Source organism: Rousettus aegyptiacus, unplaced genomic scaffold (genome assembly GCF_014176215.1).
Source record: "Rousettus aegyptiacus isolate mRouAeg1 unplaced genomic scaffold, mRouAeg1.p scaffold_m13_p_2, whole genome shotgun sequence".
Classification (NCBI taxonomy): Eukaryota; Metazoa; Chordata; class Mammalia; order Chiroptera; family Pteropodidae; genus Rousettus; species Rousettus aegyptiacus.
In genome coordinates this window covers 22919161-22942709 of record NW_023416295.1, presented here as the reverse complement: position 1 = coordinate 22942709, position 23549 = coordinate 22919161, and the positions used below count along the sequence as shown (strand labels likewise).

General features: G+C 34.0%; 1 protein-coding gene across 3 annotated transcripts in view; it reads left to right on the top strand.

Moving 5' to 3' along the window:
• Positions 1–23549, top strand: part of ADAM23 (ADAM metallopeptidase domain 23) — a 139827-nt gene that overhangs the window by 67453 nt on the left and 48825 nt on the right. For all 3 annotated transcript variants that reach the window (XM_036237004.1, XM_016135067.2, XM_036237005.1), the window contains exons 5-10: positions 8648–8730; positions 9818–9881; positions 13263–13335; positions 14158–14234; positions 15967–16032; positions 21795–21866. In XM_036237004.1, the coding sequence (XP_036092897.1) occupies positions 8648–8730; positions 9818–9881; positions 13263–13335; positions 14158–14234; positions 15967–16032; positions 21795–21866 (435 nt within the window). The remainder of the gene's footprint in view (positions 1–8647; positions 8731–9817; positions 9882–13262; positions 13336–14157; positions 14235–15966; positions 16033–21794; positions 21867–23549) is intronic.

The following is a 23549-nucleotide window of genomic DNA, read 5'->3' as shown; positions in this document are numbered from 1 at the left end:
GCATTTGTACAAACCACAGCTTCTGTCAGCTGTGCCAGTGCCGGTAGCACTGCGGATGCTGAATCATGAGTCTGGAGCGGAGAAGATTGCACGAGAACTTATAGACTCAGCAAATGAGCCACCTTTGCAGGCCGCAGTAACCTGATCCAAACTTCTGACTAAGTTCAGCAAAATTTTTTTTTCTAGAAGCAGAATAGCTAATTGGCTTCCAGAGGTCATTTGAAGTCCCCAAAGGAAGCCTTATCATTAATAAGACGTGCCATATCTCACATCAATTGTAACTAAAATTTAAAAGAGTGTTTCAATTGAGTGAAGTGTTCGTTGCAGTTTGTATTCGTGTTCATTGCTTTTCTCTTATTTATGACCCTTTTCTCCAAACAGCTCATATACCCAAACTTACTTGCTCCATATATAATAAATTAATGGTTACAGTATGTTTTTTATATGTATGTATGTATCTATCTATCTATCTATCAATCATCTATCTATCTGTCTGCCTATCTATATACACCCCCTAAAACCAAGGTGTTATGGTGTTCACTATTGTAGCAGGATTTCTTAACCTAAAAATATTATAAACATTTTAACATGCATTAAATAATCTTCTAAATATTATGTTAAAAATACATAATATTTTTTTCTATTTACTTGCTATAATTCGTTTAAACATCCCATAGCAATAGACATTTAGATTATTTTTTATCTTTAGCCATACAAATAACTGTGAGGAAGGGCCTTAAGGATTAATTCTGATAATGAGATTTTCTGGGTCAAGAGTTGGTACATTTTTTCTTAAGGCCGTTGGTATATATTGACAGTTTTTCTTTCTGATTTATTGTATAAATTACACTTCCATTACCATTACATACATATTTTTAAAAGTGTTTTTTAAAAACTTCACATTACCTTCCATGTTGTTTAAGAAAACCTTAGTACAGAGTACCAGAAAGGGGAATTAACAAGTAAGAATGATTAGGTTAAATAAACCTGTTTTATGCAACCTTTCTTCCAAAGATCTCAAACTATTTAGACAAAAGTACTTGAACACAACACACACACACACACAGACACACACACACACACACACACACTATTATTCATATGTCTAGAGAGGAACAGATTCACTAATATCATATTTGGCTTTAAAGTTAAATATAAATGTGGACATTTAAAATATCCTGGTAATTAGTTTCAAGCAAAATGATGAATCCATACTTTGAAGAAGCTAATCTAGGTTTTTCCTTTTACCACCATCAAACCCCCTACATAGTTTCTACTTCTAGCTAAGAAGAGGTTCATATCTTAGGCCTTTACTTTTATTGGATGAAAGTGGGTTAAAAGGGCTTCTTTTCTTGTGAAGCCAATATAGGAACTGAAGTGGGAGATGTAGACTAGATGCCAGAGAATCATTAAGCACACATGGAAGGACTTTTGTTCTGTACCCAACACAGTAGTAGCTTTTGTTAGAGTTTTTAGCACAATGATTTGCATATAGTATATAATAAAGCAACTTAGTTGATTTGTTGATCAACTTTTTCGATGAACTTATTAAAATTTTCAGCATTTCAGTTCTCATAAAAGAATTAGGCATCAATATGACAGTATAAAAGTACTTTTCAAATTAATATATTTCTATTAAATCCCTTTTAGGTGAATTATTAACTTTGAGTGCTTACTAATACTTTGGTTTCTTTGCTGCTTATGAAAAGAACTACCCTCTGGCCAACAGTGTAAGACTGAATAATACAGTGCTCTGATCCCTACTTCCTCTGCTTTATTACTCTGTCATTGCTGAGTGGGGAAGATGTCCTTTCCTAGCTCTGTTTTCTCCCCTGGCTTCTTCCTGGTCCCTTGCCTACTCCTGCACAGGGACAGAAGAGTGACTTAACTGGTGAGAAGGAGTTGAGCATATCCACATAGTCCCTTTCTCCCTTTCTTTTGCAAGATCCCCCTCCCTACATGAAGGTCATGTTCTCTCCACTTTCCCATGCTCTAAGTTGTACAGTGGCAGCCTGTATATGTGTGTGTGTGCGTGTGTGTGTGTGTGTGTGTGTGTGTGTGTGTGGTGGGGAGGTGTTGGTTACCCCATGTTCTCTGTACCTGGGTGGGTAAGTCTGGCTCACTATGGGGTATAGCGTTAGCAGGCCTATGAGATTCTCAGCCAATCCTCTTCTCCAGTATAGTGCTATCAAAAATGAAGGTGACATTATGTGTATATATATATATACATATATATATATATATATATATATATATATATATATAATCTCTGTTTTAGTGTTATGTTACTTTCTCATTCGGTTTTAAACTTGGGTGGGTACCACTTCATACCCTCTAGGTTGTCTATAACCAAAAAGATGGATAATAAGTGCTGGTAAGGATGTGGAGAACTGGAACCCTCATACACTGCTGGTAAGAAGGTAAAATGGTAGAGCTGCTTCAGAATATAGTTTAGCAGTTTCTCAAAAAGTTAAGCATAAAGTTATCTTATGGCTCAGCAATTTTACACATAGGTATATATCCAAGTGAATTGAAAACATATGTCTAAGGAAAATCTTGTATGTGGACATATATAGCAGCATTATTTATAATAGCAGAAAATTGGAAACAACCCAAATGTCTAGCAATTGATGATTAAATCACCAAAATGTGGTTTATGCACAGCAAGGACTATTATTCACCCATAATAAGGAATGAAGTACCAATTCATGCTATACCATGGATCAATCTTATAGACATACTACGTGAAAAAAGCTAGTCACAAAGGATCACATATTGTATATTTCTATTTATTTGAACTGTTCAGAATAGGCAACCCCATGGAGACTGAAAGTAGGTTAGTGGTTGCTAGGGTCCGGAGGTGGAGGTTGAAGTGGGGAGGATGAATGAGGAATAACTCCAAGTGGGTGCAAAGTTTCCTTTTGAGGTGATGAAAATATTCTGGAATTAGAGCATGGTGATGGTTGCACAACTCTGAATATACTGAAAACCACTGAATTGTATTCTTCACAAGAGTGATTTTTATGGTTTGTCAATTATGTCTGATTGGAAGAAACCCTTAGGTGGGAAGTGGGTTTATTTATCCATCCTCTCAACAAATATGAATCCTCTGTTCCTTTAAGATTGATCTTTTCTCTTAGGCTCATAAATAAGCAGTTCTTATTCACTCATTAAACAGTATTGATTTCACTCATTTTGATCTAGTCACTGTTCTAAATGCTAGATATATATCAGTGAACCAAATAGATAAAAATCCCTGCCTTTGTTCTTTTTATCGTTATAATCACATTGCCCTCCTACAGTGGTTTTTTTGTGTGTGTGTGTCTGTGTGCTTTCCTTATCAAATTATCACCATGGCTCACCTTCAGCTCCCTTCTGCCGTGAAGACTTCTTGGCAGTGATTGTTGTTGGAGGGAATGGGTCTCTGTGGGCATGGCTTCTGGCTGGGAGGGTAGCAAATCCCCATGAAATCAAGAGAGCAGACAGTACCGGCTCCTCGCAAAGCTATTTTAAGTTTGAGTAGTATAATTTTGTATGAACTATTAAAAATTTATATAGCATTGGTACAGCCAAACTGTTCTAATACTTGAACATTTTCCCCCCATTGATTTTAATGAAGGTAAATAGTTAAACTGGTGTTGGGGTCAGATGTTCTCTGATTTTCTGAAATATTTTTTCATTTTCTTATTCTGCAGTATTCAAATTCAGGTATATGTGTCCAATTATAGATATCTTTTCTCTTTTGCTGCCAGCCCACTGATTTGTTAGATTGATATGCCCTGCTAGTTGATAAGTTTGAGGTATTTAAAGATATGCAGATAGAATAGTGAATATAGTATAATGTTTTATTATTAGATGCAGAACCTGGAATATCAGAATAGATACATTTGTGAGCTAATGCCTATGCAGTTATTTTTTAATGTCTATCCACACATTCAGAAGTCGATTGAAAACGTCATGCTCGGCCACCATGAATACCCAAGTTCATGAGAGTTTCTTAAGCAATAGAGATAAGAAGAACTGGCTGCTTGAACTTTACTAAAACAGATGAGATAATGAAACAGGTGTAAAGGTGGGGCAATTTTAAAATCAATTAAATTGAAACAATAGATTCTATTTCCAATACGTTCTGTTTTCTAATAGGTTGTTTCTAAAGCGAGTAGAATCAAACCTTTCCTGCCATTCGATCAGTTAATACCAGGGAACCAAATCTGTTTTTCTCTCCAAGTCATTATGAGTAGACTCACAAAATTGTCATTCTCAGCCATTTCTGATTAGGAAATGTTTTAAAGAATGCACATGGCTTCAGTGTTTCATTATTTTTAGGCATGGCCTGATGGTTTTCAGTGTGCTTCTTAGCTTGACAACCTGGTGGAGTAAAATAACCATTATTTGAATATTATCTGGCTTGCAAGAGTGAGTGTTCAGCTATGTGAAAGTGGTAGGCCGAGAAGGTTCGGGAGCATACACACTTAGGATTTTAAAGTTTCTTTGACTCTCCAATAGCTCCCACTTATCAGTGCTCCATATTTATTGAATTTAATTAACTGCTTGACAGTTTTAAATTCAAAATGTCCATGGGGACATACACATATACTCGTATTTTGGACTTAATAAGTCCTTTTTGGTTCTCTTGCCTTTCATTTGCCTAGTTGCAGATTCGTGACCCATTTGTAGGTGGCGATCTTGAGTTCACTGGCCCTCATTCTTGAGCTGTCTGAGGTCTTCCTGACTGGAGAAAGAAATACTAATTTGATAGCCTGAAAATGTGGGATTCAGTTGGCTTTTTGCTGTCTTTAGCAGAGACATGGAGCACTTTGTGGTTGTCTACCCATCCACACACAGAGAGATAGGAGTCACTGTGAGTAGTGAGTGTTCACGATGGCTAGTTCTTTGTGTGGAAGGCATCCACGGAGCTGACTGTCCAATGTCACCATTAATGAAGCCCTCTGGAAGTGGCCTCTTTGCACTGGCCTGCTACTGTTACCTGTCACCCAAGAAAGAATGCTCCTTTTCAATTGGGATTTATTTAATACAAATACCTCAAGATGTTACTTTGCAGTGGTATTTACAAAATACAGCATTGACCAGGAGAGTTGCCAAACAGTATTTTTCTGGTAATGCTTTCTGAGAAACTTGGTATAAATTAAGTAATTAGAAACTCAGAGAATCCTCAAATACCAAAACTAAATTAGAAGGTGTTGAACTGCTTATAGTGTGACTACACAATTAGATATTAAGTTTTCTTATGACGATAAACATCAGGGATTGGATGTTACCTCAAGTCCTAATTAAGGTCCAGAAAATATGATGATTCACATTCAAATATACAGAGAACTAAAATAATTTCGTTCAGATAATGTCTTGCCTTAACCAAACAAGTAACAATGACCTTTATACTGAGAGAGCATCAACCATTAGTTTCAAATGCAAGTGAATGAAACTAAAATCTAAGAAAAGACTTGGAAATATTTTCCGGGAAAAAAATATTTTTAGGAAAATCTGGAAAATCTAGCTTTCTTAGAAAGGTCAAGTAAATATGGCAGTGTTTGCTATGCATTTCCAAAAATCACCTGACTTAAGACAGCCTTTTGGTGTGATATAAAAGTTCTAAATAACCAGTTTAGAATCATGTGAAGAGTCTGAAATTTAATTGCAGAATATTGACCTGGATTCTCAAATTGCTGAGATGTATGATACCATTTGTCCTTACAAGGTCTGGGGTTGAATAATGCAAATAGAACTTGACATATTATATACAAGTCATATATAAATACAACTTATATACAGGATTGCTTTTTGAGAACTGAAAAGCAGCCCTTTATAAAATATTAACAAGGTTATAATGTCAAATTTAGACAATGAACTATAATACAAATTGTTATAGTTACTAAGAGGAAATAAACTGAGTTGGTCAGAGGGTGGTTATTTGGCGTATAGCCTTGAGACTATTATAATACAGTATAATAAACAGTGATCAAAATGACAGTAAATCATCAATGAAAAGTCAAAGTGCATCCAATATATTCTATTTAAGAAAACAAATTGAAAGCTTCTAGTTAAACATTGTGGATTTAATGCTTATATTTATCTTTATTTCCTTCCAATAAGACACTCAAATAGCAGAGAATAAAAAGGATAAACCCACAGGGACAAAGACAAGAGAAGAAAAGGCAGCAGATGATAGATGGCCATAGAATTACAGAAGATAGAAGAAAGATGGATGAGGAGTAACTGCCTTAGGTTTGAGCTTTTCCTGCTCTGCTAAATTCTATTGGGGAAAACCCAGAGGAAGTAAGCCAACTCATGTCACTCCACCCAGAAAGGCACAGGAATTGAAGGCACATGAAAATAGAAAGTTTGGTTGAAAGTTTACGTGGAGGCCATTTAAATCCCTAATCTGTTACGTACTGCATATGGTCAGGTGGCCATCCCTCTGTACTCTGGTAGAAAAGCTCAGTTTTTAGAGAAAAATGGAAAGGAGGGAATTATCAGAGAAATAATTAAGTTTCTCAGAACTGAATTGCGCACATTTTCGTGATTAAAAAGTGTGACTGAGTGCCCAGAACAATGAATAACCAACAACCTACACCAATACATGTCATGAGATTTCATGAAAACAAGATGAATAAAATTTCCTAAAGTCTTCATGAAAGTGAAAAATAGATTTTATAGAAAATACTTGCCATTAGAATTATATCCAGTTCTCAAAAGCAACAGTAGAGGTAAAAGGCTGTGTATAATGCTGTTGAAATGCTGAGAGAAAATAATTTCCAATCTAGAATTCTCTACTCATTCAAATGATCACTCAGGTGTGAAGATAGAAAATGAAATTTTTATACATGCAAGTCCTCAACAAATTTATGTTCCATGAACACTTTTCAGGAAAGTACCAGGGGATGTGTGCCTCCAGAAAAGGTGAAGGTGAGACCATGAATAGATGAGACATAGAGTCTTGGAGTCAATGTAGAAGGGAGGCTAAGGAAGTTCCAGGGTGATGCTATCGAGAAGTCCTGGATGACAGTGGTACATCGGGCCTAGCAGGAGGTCGAAGGCAAACACTGAACGTGTCTCCAGGGACAAAATGGAGATGATAAATTACCTGTTTTTAACCATAGGAGAAGAGTTATAGATAATATTTTAGATGATGAGGCCATTAAATCTGTGGGAAAATAAACAAACAAGAAAATGAAGCAAAAGTTCTTGAAACAATTAAAAAATGAAGTGAGAAAGTGTAATCACAGTGGCATAGCTATGAACAACATTTCATTGTTGTAATATAAACACTAAATGTCAATTTAATCCCAAATTGGTACTGTATATGGGGATGTATTGGGGATAAGAGGGGTTTTTAAGATTCTATATTAGGAAGAAAATTTTTACAGTGAAATAAATTAGGGCATAATAGCATAAATATTCTGTTCAGAAATATATAGGTTAACAACAGAAGAAGCAGCTAAAAGAATTAAAAGTGATTGCTGTGAAAGTGGGGAGAAAGGGAGAAAGGAAATGACTATATATTTTTTAAAAATAGGCTTTGTAATGTAAATTGGTATAGCCACTATGGAAAATAGTATGGAGGTTCCTCAAAATTAAGAATAAAATTGCCATGTCACCCAGTAATCCCTCTTCTGAGAATCTACCCCCCCAAATTTGAAAACATTTATCCATAAAGATATATGCACCCTCTGTTCATTGCAGTATTATTCATGGAAGCCAAGACATAGAAACAACTGAGGTGTCCTTCAATAGATGATTGGATAAAGAAGCTGTGGTACACATATGCAATGGTATATTATTCAGCCATCAGAAAAGATGAAATACTGCCAATTGCAGCAACATGAATGGATCTCGAGATTATCATGCTAAGAGAAATAAGTCAGACAGAAAAAGTTGAGAGCCATATGATTTCACTCATGTCTGGAATATAAAACTGAAAGCAACAAGTGTATAAGACAAACAAACAAAAACTCATAGACACAGACAACAGTTTAGTGGATACTAGAGGGAAAGGGGGTCAAATATATGGTGATGGAAGGAGATTTGATTTTGGGTGGTGAACAGATAATGCAATATATGGATGGTGTATTATAGAATCGTACACTTGAAATCTATATGATTTTGTGAACCAGTGTCACCCCAATAAACTTAGTAAGAAATTTAAACAGCAAAAAATAAACTTGTAGTTATTTGACTTGGAAAACTAAATTCATGTATTATTTCTAAAAATTTGTTTAAACTAATTTTAAAAAGTGGAAAAGCAAATAAGACTTTATGTAGTTTTTCGTAAAAATGGTTATAACTAGCAACATCAGGGTCTCTCCTTTGTTAGGGAAAAGACCTTATTCCATAATAATATCTGACAAGTATCTACTCCCTAACATGCTTATGAAAGGTATGTAAGTTGTACCAGTTGCATTGGTGTCTTACTCCTGTTAAAACCTTTTCTCATTTATTAAATTTAATATACAGATGCTTCTGACAGGAAAGTTGAAAAATTGTCTAGTGCTCTTTGAGATTTCATATTAACCGGGAGGAGTTTCTAGGGCCATCCTCACATTTCCTTTTGCTTTACAGAAGAGTCCTGAAGAACGACTCATGATGCAGAAATGATAGTTTCTCAGTTACACCTTCTTCTGCATTGTAGGGTGGAGAGCACTGTTACTATCACGGAAGCATTCGTGGTGTCAAGGACTCCAGGGCGGCTCTGTCGACCTGCAATGGACTTCAGTACGTAGGACTCTCATTGGGAGAATGAACTTGCTTTTGTCCATCCACCCTTCCCATCTTTTCTTCCACAGATATTTTTTGTCGTGACTCTTCTGTGCCAGTGCCATATAAGGGACTGGCTGTGGAGTGGTAAACAAGGAGGGCAGAGTCTTTGTCCTCTTAACACTTAGAGTTTGCACGAGATATAGAGATTAAGCAAATGATTGCATAACATTATATTTAATTTGCTTTTTTGGTAGGTACTGTGAAGGGGGAGGACAGGGACTTACAGGGTAACTGAACCTAGTCCAGGACAATATCCCAGAGGTGCATGCAGGAGGCTGTATCAGCCAGATTAGATCTAAGGATAGGTAGGAGTTAGCCAGGTGAGTGTGGGCTGTGAAAGAGAGGAACCTGTACATTGGCTCTGAGGCAGACTCTAAATAAAAACATTTGTAGGCACCTTTTAGACATGAACACAGAACAAACACTTCATGTAGAGACTGGTTGTGCCCATGAGAGGAAAAAGGATCTTGAAAATCTTACCTTTGCACATAATAAATAAAGCCCGTATCTTTGAAAATTAAATATGATTTTCAACACAGAGGCATATTGCTTAATGGAAAGTCACAATTTGCAAGCATAAAGATACTTTATTTGCCTCTTCAGAATCAGGTGGTTTTAGATTATTCTTATACATGAATAGGCTGTCTATTTTCTTATAGATATTGGATTTGCATGACAAGAAATTTGTACTGGTTGTACATTATTCTGAAATAATAATTTATGATGTTGGAACTACAAGAATAGTCCTGTCCCAGATTAATCTCCTAATCTGTCCATTTAATTTAAAAAATTAATTATATCAGGTATGATGTTATGCTTTTGGCATATACTTGTTACACCGTGTATAGTCTATGTGCTGCCTAGTACTGAGTGGGAACCATGGTGGGATTCCATATAGATATGTGAATTAGATTTGGGGAAGTATAAAGATGTTTATTTAGATATACTCTTTATTTTTAAAGACATAATATGAAGCTCACCTGCTGTTTCTTGCTGTCTGCTATATGTTAATTTTTTCTTTGTGTGGTTTCTTGCGTTATAGTGGTATGTTTGAAGATAATACCTATGTGTATATGATAGAACCACTGGATCTGATTCATGACGAGGTAAGTCTGACTGTGACATCAGTTTCCTTATGGGGTTTTATTCTTTCAGCATCTTTGCCTTAGATCAGTAAAGAGAACATAATGTTCAGTGCGCATTTGCACATAGAACCTATTTCAAACTTAGGAGTCATCAAACCATGAATCGTAAAGCTTAAGTTACACATCCCAGCTCACACGGCAGAAAGGGATGATAAGAGGCACCACTCGTAGATTTTCTGAAGTGAAGGCCAGTTTTTTCCAGTCTGTAGGGAGAGCAGAGAGGACATTTTGTTTTGTACTGACCAACTTCTTTTCTTTTAATATTTAGATTTCTTTAGAGATAGAGAAGAAAATAATGTTTAGAGTCGTGCACAGGCCAGTATCCTAGACAAGAAATCATGAGTGCATTACGCTAAGTGAAATAAGTCAGACAAAGAAATATTGTATGATCTCCTTTATCTGTGAAATTTATAAAAAATGGAACTCATAGAAGTGGAGAACAAGTTAGTGGTTACCAGAGGCCAGTGGGGGAAAGGGTGAAGATGGTCAAAAGGTACAACCTTCCAGTTATAAGACAAATAAGCTCTGAGGATATAATATACATGTATAGTTGACAATACTGTATTGTATATTTAAAAGTTTCTGAGAGAGTAGATCTTAAAAGTTCTCATCATAAGAAAAAAATTTTGTATCATGTGAAGTAATAGATGTTCACTAAATTTATTGTGGAGTTCATTTTGCTATATATATATATACATATGTCTGTGTGTATGTGTGTGTGTGTGTCAAATCATTATGTTGTACACTTAAAATTTATACTATATTGTATGTCAGTTATATCTTAATGCACTCTAATAGTGTTGTTCATTAATAGAATGTAACCAAATTTAAAATTTAATATATGTTCATCAAATGCTATAATGAGGGCTTACTATATGCTGGACACTCTTTTAGATGCTGGAGGCAAAGTAGTGAACAAAACAGACATAGAACCTGAGCCTAAAGGCGATTATACTCTACAGGGACAGACAGGAATAAATGGGATGAATAGTAATTATATACAGGTGTGTTAGACGGTGATCCATGCTAAGGAGAAAAAAATCAAGCCAGGAAGGTGGAGTTAAACCTTCATATTAACCTTCAGTGGAAGGGTACAATAAGATGGTAGTATTGAATGAAGATCTCCAAGAAATTAGGGAGCTGGAAAAACATTCTAGGAGAAGAGCTAATGCAAAGGCCCTGAGGCGGGAGTGTTCCCAGTGTGTTATAGGAACTTCGAGGAACCCAACTAGGTTGGACGAAGGGGGAGAGTGGTAGGAGATGGAGGCACTGAGTGGTAACAGTAGGGAAGTCATATCGGTGAAAGGAACTGTTAATGGAAAAATAATATTTCGAGAGTGATAGAGTCAGAATATTGTAATCATTTGATGGAGAGCAGAAAATGTTCTTTGTCTTTAGAGATGTCAAATGTAAACAAAATAAATTTTGAAACAGGTAATAGTCATATAGGCTGTTGGTATGATAACAGTTGAACAGACATTTATTTTCTTTGTTGTGGCAATGTATATATGGGTATGGGGTATATTTCAAATTTGAGACAGAAAAGTTATTAAATTTTAAATGGCTAGTATTTGAGTAGTCCTGTATCACATTTTCAGCTTGTGACTATAAAAGTTACTGGACAACCAAACAAACCCCACCTATATAAAAACATCTTGATTAAATAAAATGTTTTCTACCTACTCCAGTTGTAAGTAGATAACCTGTATACAGGAAAATTATTTGACTCATTCAGCAATTGACTTTGATTTCTGGCATTGATTAATAGCTCCATTACTTAAAAAAAAAAAAAAATTAAAGCCAAACCTAAAAAACAACATGAAACAAAATTTTTAAAAATTACAACTTCCTAAGCCTTCAAGTTTTTAAATAGGTAAAGTGAGATAATTTTTCAGTACATTCATAGTAGGGCAACTTTGTAGATTTGGTGAATTAATAATGTATGTGACTTTATCTAATAACCTATTAAAGAGATTTGTAAATATAAACTGTTATTATCCTAGTGTGTAAATCATTAGTGTTGCATTGTTATATTTGTAATCATATTCTTCGGGGGGCTGTTTGTTACATGCATAATGCTTTTCTTTTTTGCCCTCTTTCTTACCGCCTACCTTTTGTTCATGTACCGATTTGTCTTCATCTTCACCAGGGGTAGAGGGAAAGGAACAGTGCTTGAACATTAGTCAGTTTTTAAAACTGTGCTGCTAATCCAGTTGTGAGTGTCATTACTCTAGGTATCTTTTCACCTGTTACCAGAAGTAAGAGTTTACTGTACTCGAATTTAGATTTTTTTATATTTAGTTTATTATTATTTTATGCTTCACAATAAGTCAAGTAATAAGGATATGAGATATTTCTAATGAGAATTCATGTTATCTCTTAAGTAATAAGTGAATAACAAAACTCTTAATTATTGTATGTCTTACATAATCCATTAAGAATGCACTTTTAAAAATTATTTTTCTGATTATAAAACTCATATAGTGTAGGAAATTTGGAAAAGCAAAATAAACAAAAACTTAACTAAATAGTATTTATCATCCCATCATCTGCCAGAGATAATGTCTCTTCACTTTTCAGTGTACATTCTTCCAGTTTTTCGTTGATAACATTCCCACATATTTTTAAAATAGATTAGATCATCATTTGATAATATAATTTTGACTCAGTAATTATCTCTCTGAGCCACAATATTTTTATTTGTAAAATGGAGATAAAATGTGCACTGTATGGTATTCTCGTGAGGATTAAGTTGGGTAACAGATTCATTAACAGTGCCTAGCACATACTATGCGCTCAGTAATGGAAGCTAATAGTTATAATAGTAATGGAAAAAAGACACTTCTAAAGGTGTAATTTCTAGGCAGTAGGGTATGAATATTTTCAAGGTTGTTGATAGAATTGCTAAATTTCTCACTGAAGTGCAATACCAGTTTTTCCTATCAGCTGTATATGAGAGTGTTTTTTGCCTTGTCATAATTTTTAAACCTTTGCCAACTTGAAGACAAAAATTTGTATATGTATATATATTTTTAATTGCATTTTGAAGGAATATTAAAATATTTATCATTTTATGTGTTCATTGACCATTTGTATTTCTTTCTTGTGAATTTCCCACTCATGACTTTGAAGAATGATAATAAGGCTTAAGAGTTGCTAATAAAACTATTGCTTTTATTTAAACTGGAATGATTGGATGATGCTCTTTTATTTAAAATTAAAGTTTCAATTTTATTTTTGATAGCTAAAACATCAGCATATTAATGTCCCCATTTTAGGAAGAATATCAGAGAAAGTTCTCTAGGCATAATCACATCTTGTCTACAATTATTTTTGTTTCAGAAAAGCACAGGTCGACCACATATAATCCAGAAAAACTTGGCAGGACAATATTCTAAGCAAATGAAGAATCTCAGTAAGTTTTAACTTGAATAGGCATTCTATTTATGTAATAGGAGCCATGATTTTTGTGGAACTCTGTAGACATGTGGGCTTGTTGGGAACTAGAATTGGCTCAAGGTCTGGAGTGAACAGTGTGGATAAGCAGTGGAGTGAACCGTGGCATTCATGTAATGAAGCATAGAGAGTTGCTTCCAATGGCAAGACGGAAATATGATGTCCAGGAATAAAGTTGTGTTTGGAACTAGAGTTACTGACACTGAGATTCATCTTTAAATTTCCCTGGCAGTTTACTGATCTTTAGCCAACTTCTATTGTCTCCCTCTCATGCTCTGGTCTTGAGGCATCTTAAGCATGCTGATTTGCAAAAGCTTCCTTTGGGTTATTGCGGTATGTGATGTGACTGCTTTGATATATTAGTGCCAAAAGTCTTTAATGATTTATGCAAAAGCTTATGACATACATTATTTTTTTAATTCTAAGACAAATTAAGCATACTAGAATTCTCTTGCATTTTCAGATATTGAGGTCAGGTGGTTATAGGTCAAATATATATATATATTCCAGTAAGTCTTGGAACAACTCACTATTTTTGATGATGTTTGTAAAAAAATTATGTGTGGATTATGTGTTATAATTTCTTAATAAATTGGATTATATTGGTGACTGCGAGAATGTGAAATATTTAGTGATCAACATACATTTTTTCACCTTAACTTTGATTTTAAGATGAAATATGCTATCAATGGGGCTATTCCTTCATATAACATTGAAAACACATACTCCCGTTGAAATGCAGTCAAGCATAGATTTTGGTATTTCTTTTCCTTTTACACAGGTATGGAAAGCAGTGAGCAGTGGCCCTTTCTATCAGAATTACAGTGGTTCAGAAGGAGAAGGAAGAGAGCAGTGAATGTGAGTTTGGCATTGAGCCACAGGTGGGGCCGTTTCACTCGGTTGCTGCCTGTCATCACACAGTATCTAAGTGTACCCAAAACAGTTCAGATTTGGGAAACTTTCTCCTACAAACAAAACAACAAACCAAAAACCCTTGTAATTTGAGTCTTACAAGCATATTGCTTTTTATTCAGCTTTCCCTATTAGTGATATAAACTGATTAAAATGTTTTTTGAACCCTGATATCATATAAAGAATGTATTATTTTAGCTCAGTTTTCAAAGTGTGTTCTTATGAAAATTGCGATGCATTTTGTTTCTGTTGAATGTATATCAGGCTTTTAAAAAATATAGCTAATATAACATATAAAACTATTCTGTTGACAAAAAGTGTAGGGGGAGGAGTTAGGTTCTGAAATGTAGGCTAATCACACTTATTTTTATTTCTTTCAAATTAAAAACTCCGTTTCACCAAACTTTGAAGCTGATTGTGTATTTCTGAATAGAATGGATCTGTTTGACTGTTAGTATCATGACAGTTACTAAATAAGAATTGTGTAATTATATAATCAACATCTGTCGTATAGCTCCATGTATTGATAAATGTATAGGGGCTTTGTTATTGAAATTATGTTCCTAGTCCTTTTCATAATAGATTAGAAAGCCGTAATGATGGGGACTATCTAGTAATTATATAGTGAATGCTATGTAACTGAGAATTAATTCCACAGTTTATAGATTACATGGTAATTTACTAGATAACTTAATGAGTAATTAATTATACTGGAAATTGCATATTTTAGATAATGTTTTGCTGAGTGTATTGTTTTGGTGAAAAAATTAGAACTCCAGCCATCAAAAATTTAGTTATGGGTTAAATTATCATCTTTTATGAGCTTTTATTATGGATATTATGGAAATTTATACATATTGTTTATATATGTTGACTTAGAGATCTCTTTTTGCTTACTCTTGAAGATGTGTTTGGAAATAGTAAGTTTTACATAGGGTAATGACATTTCACCATAGTTCATTCCTATTAAATATAAAGTGATCAAGGACCTTGTACTTTTTCAGCTATGAAAAAGAAATAAAAGTCCAAAAGATGGCTAAAATACTTAGCCTTTACTCTTAAAGGATTATCTAGTAATAATAAACATTTGAAAGAATTTAGAATATTGTTCTTGTTAATGTTTGTTCCCTTGTAAAGTTGTGTTCTGAAGAATTAGTACATTATTATTAGAATTTCACTCCATTGAGCTAGATTTGACTACATTTGTATCTTTTCCAGTTGTACTGTGCTATTCTTATTAGTACATGTGCTGCCAAAGCAAGCCCTGTTCTATTCTTATTAAATGAGTTTCACATAGGTTTTCCTCGAAATTTTAAATAGACCTGAATATTTTTATCACATCTTAATGCCAAAGAAATTGAGATTATTTATTTTAACAGAATTATACTGTACATTTTTCTCTAGAATATTTTTATATATGAAAATCATATAAAACAACACAGGCTGTTCTCTACTCGTTGAGTACTTTAATGATAGTTAAATATAGTTCTTTTCTGAATACTTGAATGTATACTCACTCTTTTTAGTCACTTTTTTTTTATTTCCCTGACTGTTTCTTCAAGGGTGTTTATAAAGTAGGCAGCAAAGAGTTCTTCTGAAATTCATTCGGTCTACAACTTAACAGTTAGCAACAGAGATGGTGTTATTATTTTTGACCATATATTTTTATTTTCCATAGCCATCTCGTGGTGTGTTTGAAGAAATGAAATATTTGGAGCTTATGATTATTAATGATCACAAAACGGTAAGACTATAGAATCAATTGGTTTTGGACTTGACAATCCATTATTCAATCATTATTTATTACTTCTTAAAGCCAAGATACTTAGATACTTTATTTTGGGGACATATTAACTTCATTTATTTTATGATATTTTGGAATATTGTTTTTTAAAAAATATTTTAAAATTTTTCAATTACATTTAACATACGATATTTTATTGGCTTCAGGTGTACAACACAGTGAGTTAATACTTAGATAATTTATAAAATGATCACCCTGATAAGTCCAGTACCCATATGACACCATACATAATTATGACTATATTCCCCATGCTGTGTTCTACATCTCCACGACTATTCTGTAACTACCAATGCGTGCCTCTTAATCCGCTTCTCCCTTTACCCATTTCTTGCCGCTTGACCTCCACCTCCAATTCGGCAACCATCAAAATGAACTCTGTATGACCTTGTTTCTGGGAAAACTGGGTTTAATAGAAATTTTATAACTAAACTTTCCCCTCTGTCTTCATTTAAAATTCTTATTCCCTACTTTTCTTCATCTATGTAATTGGTCACCTCTTTCTAATTTTATTTCATGTCTTTGCTCTGCTAACATGTTAATTTTTTTTCTAATTGCTATGATTTGTGGCAGATATAATTATAGGAGATAAGCATATATAATAAAGGGTATGCCCAAAGAAACTATCTTTAATCGATGATTTAAATATTGGAGAGATGAATTATTTCATGTTACTTCTGTCAAAGTAAAATGTGAATCAGTGTCATTTCAGTCTCACTTAAAAGATATGTAAAAATAGTTATTGTCCTCCATTGAAGATAAAATAGACACTTTTTTTTTTTACACCTATAGCACCCAGTCTTCATAGGTGGTCTCCCATCCAAGTACTAACCAGGCCTGACCCTGCTTAGCTTCCTAGATCATCAGACAGGATTGGGCATGTTCAGGCTGGCATGGCTGTAAACTTAGAAACTTTCTTAACCATACTCTACTTAACCATTTTCCTTATGAAATATCTTGACTAAAGCCTGGAGCATTATAAAACATCTTAGTCTGTAGGCTATTTGCTGTCCTATGAAGTACTTGTAGTAGGCTTATAAATGTATAACAACTGGCTCTGAAAAAAAAAAAAGCCTAAATTAAAATGTTTGCTGATAGTCATGATGTAAATACTCCTATCATGAGTGATTTCAAGTTAACAAAGTGAGGTCGCTCAGTGAGGAGCTGGCAAAAGATGCAGCCAGTTGGCTCTTGCGAACTGGTTAGGTGCTAACTCCACTACCCCACTACCACACTTACCAAGCTGTTTAGGCCAGTTGTAATTTTTGTTGATGGCTAAAACGATAGCTAAGATATTCAGCCTTTGCTCTTAAAGGATTATCTAGTAATAATCAACATTTGGAAGAATTTAGAATATTAAAATTGTTAATGTTTGTTCCTTTGAAAAGTTGTATGTTGAGGAATTACTACATTATTATTAGAATTTCACTCCATTGAATTAAAGTTTAATTTTTAAAATCGCATAAACTAAGGTATAATTTAATTTTAAAAATTGTATAAACTAAGACAGAGAATAGTTGTTTCTGTGAAAACTAAGTTATGTTTCTGGAAAGCCTTTATAAAGATGAGAATCTTTTAATAAACACTTAAAAATTAGATACGGATGAAAAACTTGTAAAAGATTGCAACAGAAAATAGATTGCTTTTCAAATATCTTTTAAGTCCTTGTTTTCCTTTAAGGAAATAAACATTAGATTAGTAGACTATAGGATAAAGTTGTGTTTCAAACAAAAATGGCAATGCGAAATTCTAATTAGAAAAGTTTTTGGAACCATCCATTTTTAGAAATAATTACTTAATTTATATTTAAACTTTAATTTATGGTCTTTTTTATTAACTGATATCTTCTATTCATTACCAAGCATCAGCTAAATTATGTTGACTATAAAGTTATTCAATCAAATACCTCTTAATTTTGTATGCAGATTATTTTCTATACCAGTAGCTTTTATTTTTTCCTTTTTCCCCCCTCTTTAATTCCACTGCCCTGCCCACCACTTCCACCGCTGACTTATGGATGTTGCCGTTTCCCCTTCAGAACAGGATCTCTGAAGGTGGAACGTCTTCTCCCATATGCTCATGGCATGCACCGGGGCCTGGTGCCCCAGGGCATACCCTGGGTATGGCCTGTGGCTCCACCTGGGACACGAACCCAGGACCTTCTGTATATAAAGTAGACATGCTAACCGCTGCACTATGGAGCCACCCAATATACCAGTAGCTTTTAAATTCATTGCTTAAGACATGTTAGTAAGAAGCAGAATTATAATTTAGGAGAGGTTTACCTGGTAGGAAGGGAAACCGAGTGTGTAGGCAGACATATTAGATAAGAAAGGCTAAAATATGAGTTTCTGAAAGATGTTAATTTGCTTGAAAGCCCAAGAAAATATTTTTTTATCTAAATTATTTTCGTCAATTGGGACATTGAGATTTTTTTCCAGCTACAACTCAATCCTTAGCATTATGGCATGTTGTAAAATTTCAGCTTTAGAAACTCCAACTTTTTACAACATTCATTATACAAATATTTTTAAAAGAGAGAAATAATAATTAAGATATACACAAACCTTTGCATTCACAAAGTGTATTCCTATATGGCTGGTAATTGATAGAACCATTCTCCAATCCATGATTTGTGAATCCGATCTCTTGTTCCACCATACTCTATTTGGAAGGCACATGAGGTATCAATCAGAGAGCTGATCTCAGTAACTATAAAGCAGGAATTTTGGTAATTTTTAAAAAATTATGTATTTTGAATTTACTTTTTAATCCTTGTAAATAAGAAGCATTTAAATAATCTTGACTTTATCTTATGAATAATAAAATAGAACTTTTAAAATATTATTTTCACATATGAAAAATTATGCCATATATTCTGTGATAAAGTTACCTTATTTAGGCTACTAGATCTTTTAATGGTAAATATGGGTGATTCATTTTATTTATTATTATTAAAATAAATGAGAACTACTCATGCTTTGTTTATAATATAATTTTATAAGAATTGTTAACTGAACAAGTTTATCTCATCTCAACCCAGAGTCGCCATTGAATTTCAGCTGTCTGATCTGGGTAACTTTATTTGTTCCCTTCGAGCCTCACTTTCCACATTCATAAAATGGGGAAAATAAAACCCACCTCATGGAATTGTGAGGAACGAATATTTGTTGCAGGAGAAGTGCTGATCGTAGATCATGGTAAATCCGAGGTGCTCAGTTAAGTGGAACTTCAGGCGAACGAATCTAGTGGTTGCTGTTTGTCCTCATCTTCCTTGTTCTAGCAGCAGCTTTGGACAGAGTGGATTACTCTCACTGATTTGAAACATTTTCTCCATCTTTCGGCTTCTGTGACACAACAGCTCTCCCACCTCAATGACCATTTCTTCTTAGTCTTTTACTTCTAGCCTCTAGAATTTTAGGAGTGCCCCACAGCTTGGTTTGGGGTTCTCTTTTCTATATAACTCCCCCAAAGCAACTACTTCCAGTCTCAAGTCTTTAAATAATATCATGACTTTAAATTCATCACTCTCTACTTTATACCTTTAGCCTTCTGAGCTCCATACTTATACAGTCAACTTCCTCGTTGGCATCTGTAATTCAATATTGAATAGACATCTCATGTTTAACATTGCTAGATCAGAATTCTTGGTTCCTGGGTCCAAATTTCTCTTCTCCTAGTTTTTCTCATTAATTTAACTGTCACCACCATCCCCACAGCTTTTCAAATTCAAAGTCTAGGAGTCATCTTTTATCCACTTTCCTCACCTTCCACAGCCTATACAGATGTCCAGCCCTCATTATCTTTTACCTGGACTATTGCAATAGTTTCCCAACAGGTCTCTCTGCTTTCATTCTTGAACCTCTCTAATTCACTCACCTCACAGCAGGCAAAGTAATTTTTCTGAAAACAAAATCAGAGACTAAGAAATTAAAAATATGAAATAAGTGAAAAACTCTATTTTGATAAACTTTAAAAAGACCTCATTTATTAAACTTGCATGTCATATTTTCCATAACCATTATGAAGTATTCGAAAAGACAAATGTTCAGAAGCAAAATAAAATTCATATTTTCCTTTCTTTCTGTGATGATGTATGCTTTTTAATATTAAGGCTTTTTTTTTTTTTACATGTACAGTTCAGTGGCATTTAGTTACCTTCACCATGTGGTGAACCATTACCGCTATTTAGTTCCAAAAACATTTTCATCATCCCAAAGAGACTTAATGTTGAGACTTTTTTGCTTTTACTTTTGAAGATATATTTGAAATTTTTCAGCTTGCAGAATTTGCTAGGCAACTTAAAATGTTGAACTATTTACAGTAACTTTATGCTCAGTTTTAAAAAACCTGTTAAAACGTCCCGCTGTGTCCTCATATGGTAGAAGGGGCGGGTTTCTCTCTGGATCCTCTTTCATAAGACATTAATTCCATTCATGAGGGCTCTACCCTCATGATTTAAGGCCTCCCAAAGGTCTACCTCCTAATACTATCGTTTTGGGGGTTAGGATTTCAACGTATGAATTTTGGGAACACACAAACTTTCATACCATAGCAATATCATAAATATATATAGTTATAAATTAATGAATGCTACTAAAACACAATACTAATATTGCACATTTATGAAGGTTGTCAGTGTGTTTAGTTTTATAAAAATAAATATCAGACACATAAGCATTAAGACATATATTCTTTGTTTAAAAAACATAGTAACAGAGAATTGAGGGGAGTCTAATAAATTTATAGTGCGAAAGTGGGCAAAGGAGAAAATAGAATCTCATGGTTTTTCAATGTAGAAGTATTTTTAACCTTTATAAAAGATGCATCGTTTTAATAATTAAAATTTCAATGAATTTCAATTCAATTAATAATTGAAGACACATTTTAAAGACTTACAGTCCTAATTTGTTTTGGTGGTTTGGGAATGTTTTTCTTTTTTCTCAGCAGAGGGCATGATCCCCCTGTGGCAGACGTTTTTGTTTTCAAATCTCCTCTCAAATACACATGGTACAAGGTACTCATTGCTAACACTGTAACCCTTCAGATGTTGCTATGTAATAGTTCTATGAAAATTATTTACCTATCATTTTCTTAAATAATTATAAATAACCATAAACAATCAAAAACTATCATCGCATTTCATTTTTATTTTTTGTCTCTCCTTTGTTCTAACTTTGAGCAGCCAAAAGTGAAAGGCTTCATTTGGAGGAGGCATTTTTCTGAAAGAATATACTAAAACGTATAACAGATACATTCCATATCATGGACAGTATCTAAAAGGCCGTCTATAAAATTTTTTTTGATCTGTATATGGCTTTGAGTTTAAAGTGAGGAGGGTGTCCAGTTAGGACTAAATTTCTTGATCTAAGCCTTTTGTAAGATGGGAAAGGTCATTTCTTTGAAAAAGAGAGGATTGCATTTGTAGACATTAAGACTTCTTAGGTGTAAAGGGTTTTGCACAGATTTCTATAGGTGCTCTCTATTACCTAGAACACCATGGGTATTTTAGATCGTCTGAGTTTTCCTGCATAGCACAGAAGTAAAATAAGAACACCACCATACCCAGCATGGCACAAACTAAATTCTGTATTTTTCATCCCCACTTCTACTATTGCTGTGAGAATTCTGCTTTTATAGAATTTTGAAATTTACCATTAAATTATGATTTGGCAGTGACTGGCATATCTTTTTTTCCTCCCCAGTATAAGAAGTATCGCTCTTCTCATGCACACACCAACAACTTTGCAAAGTCTGTGGTCAACCTTGTGGATTCTGTAAGTATTCCAGGTTTCTTGAACCTATTTTTCCAAAATAGAATGGTTTATATCTCTGTGTGCTTACTTGTTACTTTTGTTCTTTCTTGTAAAATATAAAAATGCCATCCTTAAGCTTATCTGGCTAAGAAATTATGGAGTGGTTTGCTTCACAAAGGGTGGTGTTGTAAGAGTTTCAGGGGATTTTTATTCTTTGAATTCCAAAGATATACCATAGTTGCTTCTAAGTGATATCTAGACCTCATTGTCACCAGAGCTGATGCAGGACAAAAACACTGCAGGAAATTAGCTAAGAAGAAGAGTACGAATTAAATTTGGCGAACTAAACTTTGTTAATAACAATAATGATCAGTTGAGCTTATTGTCTTAAATATATGGCAAAAGAATTAACAGATTGAGGTGCATTATGCTTGAGAAATACAAAAAGTTTCTTTAAAAAAAACCTAAGTTTATCTTCTTAGTGCTCCCCTTAGTGGAATGCTTCAGACTTCATTTTTGGGTGACAGAATTAAGTGTAGTCCTCAAATAAAACTAATTTGAAACAGTGAAATACATGCTTCCTTACAAAGACTTACTCTACAAATCTTTCATATCGATAATTTTCCTTTCATATTTTATAACTTACAAAGAATGATGGTTAAATTTTCTTGCTTTTTTCTTCTTTAAATAGGAACTCCATATATGTGAATACTATTCACTATGTTCCAATAAATAGTTCAGTTTGACTAGTCATAAGTTAAATGTTGCATACTACTTAGTGTATTCTAATGTACAGTGCTATTTTGTTCAGCCAAATATATTTTTATCTGATACTTATTGTATGTTCCCTCTTAACTTGGAATTTTTTTTTATATAAATTGCCAAATATCTAAATGATACTGATTTTCTCCAAAGAACTGCTTTCTTTTTTGCCTTTTAAACAATCTGAAAACTTCCAATCATCTAAATACTCATGACATATAATGTGGTAGGCATAGCTAAGCAGAAGTATAACATGGATGGATGGGCCTAGAATAGCATATGAAGTTAGGACTGAAATTCAGAAAGCCAAATATACATGGTTTATTGATTTTCTTTAATTTCAGCTCTCACCTGTCTTCTCAGAGGGAAATTATAAGTGAATATTGAAATAAAAATATTAAACACTCTTTTCCCCCTGGGCAGCATCTCTGTGTTAGTCATTTTAGTATGCTTGAATAGAATCACATCTTACAAAGTGTAATTTTTATTTTGGATTACCTTACAAGATTCTGAAGCTGACTCATTAATTTTTAAAATACGTTGCATTTAACTCTCTCCTTATGAAATCGTTATCGCTTCAGGTTGATTTAGCCATGCTGATATTCCCTTTCTTCAGTGTATTCAAAGATCATCCATTATTTTCTTAATTAGTTGGAAAACAGGACCAAGTGACAACATTCATTGAAATTGCTTAATTGTGTGAATTATTTAGCTGCTGGCCCCAAAATAAGGAGAGCAGGAAGACACAATTTAAGTATTGCGTGATGCCACCCTGTGGTGAGGGTGAAACGGATGATATAAATTTGCCCTTCCCTCTTTTGGCCTCAGAGCCTTGATTCTCTCCCAGTGATACTTTACTTTTCATACGACAAGGCTTCCAGGGGCACGCTGGCCATGGTGTTGGCACTTGTCAAAGGATTCAGTGATCTGTTCCAATCCTGC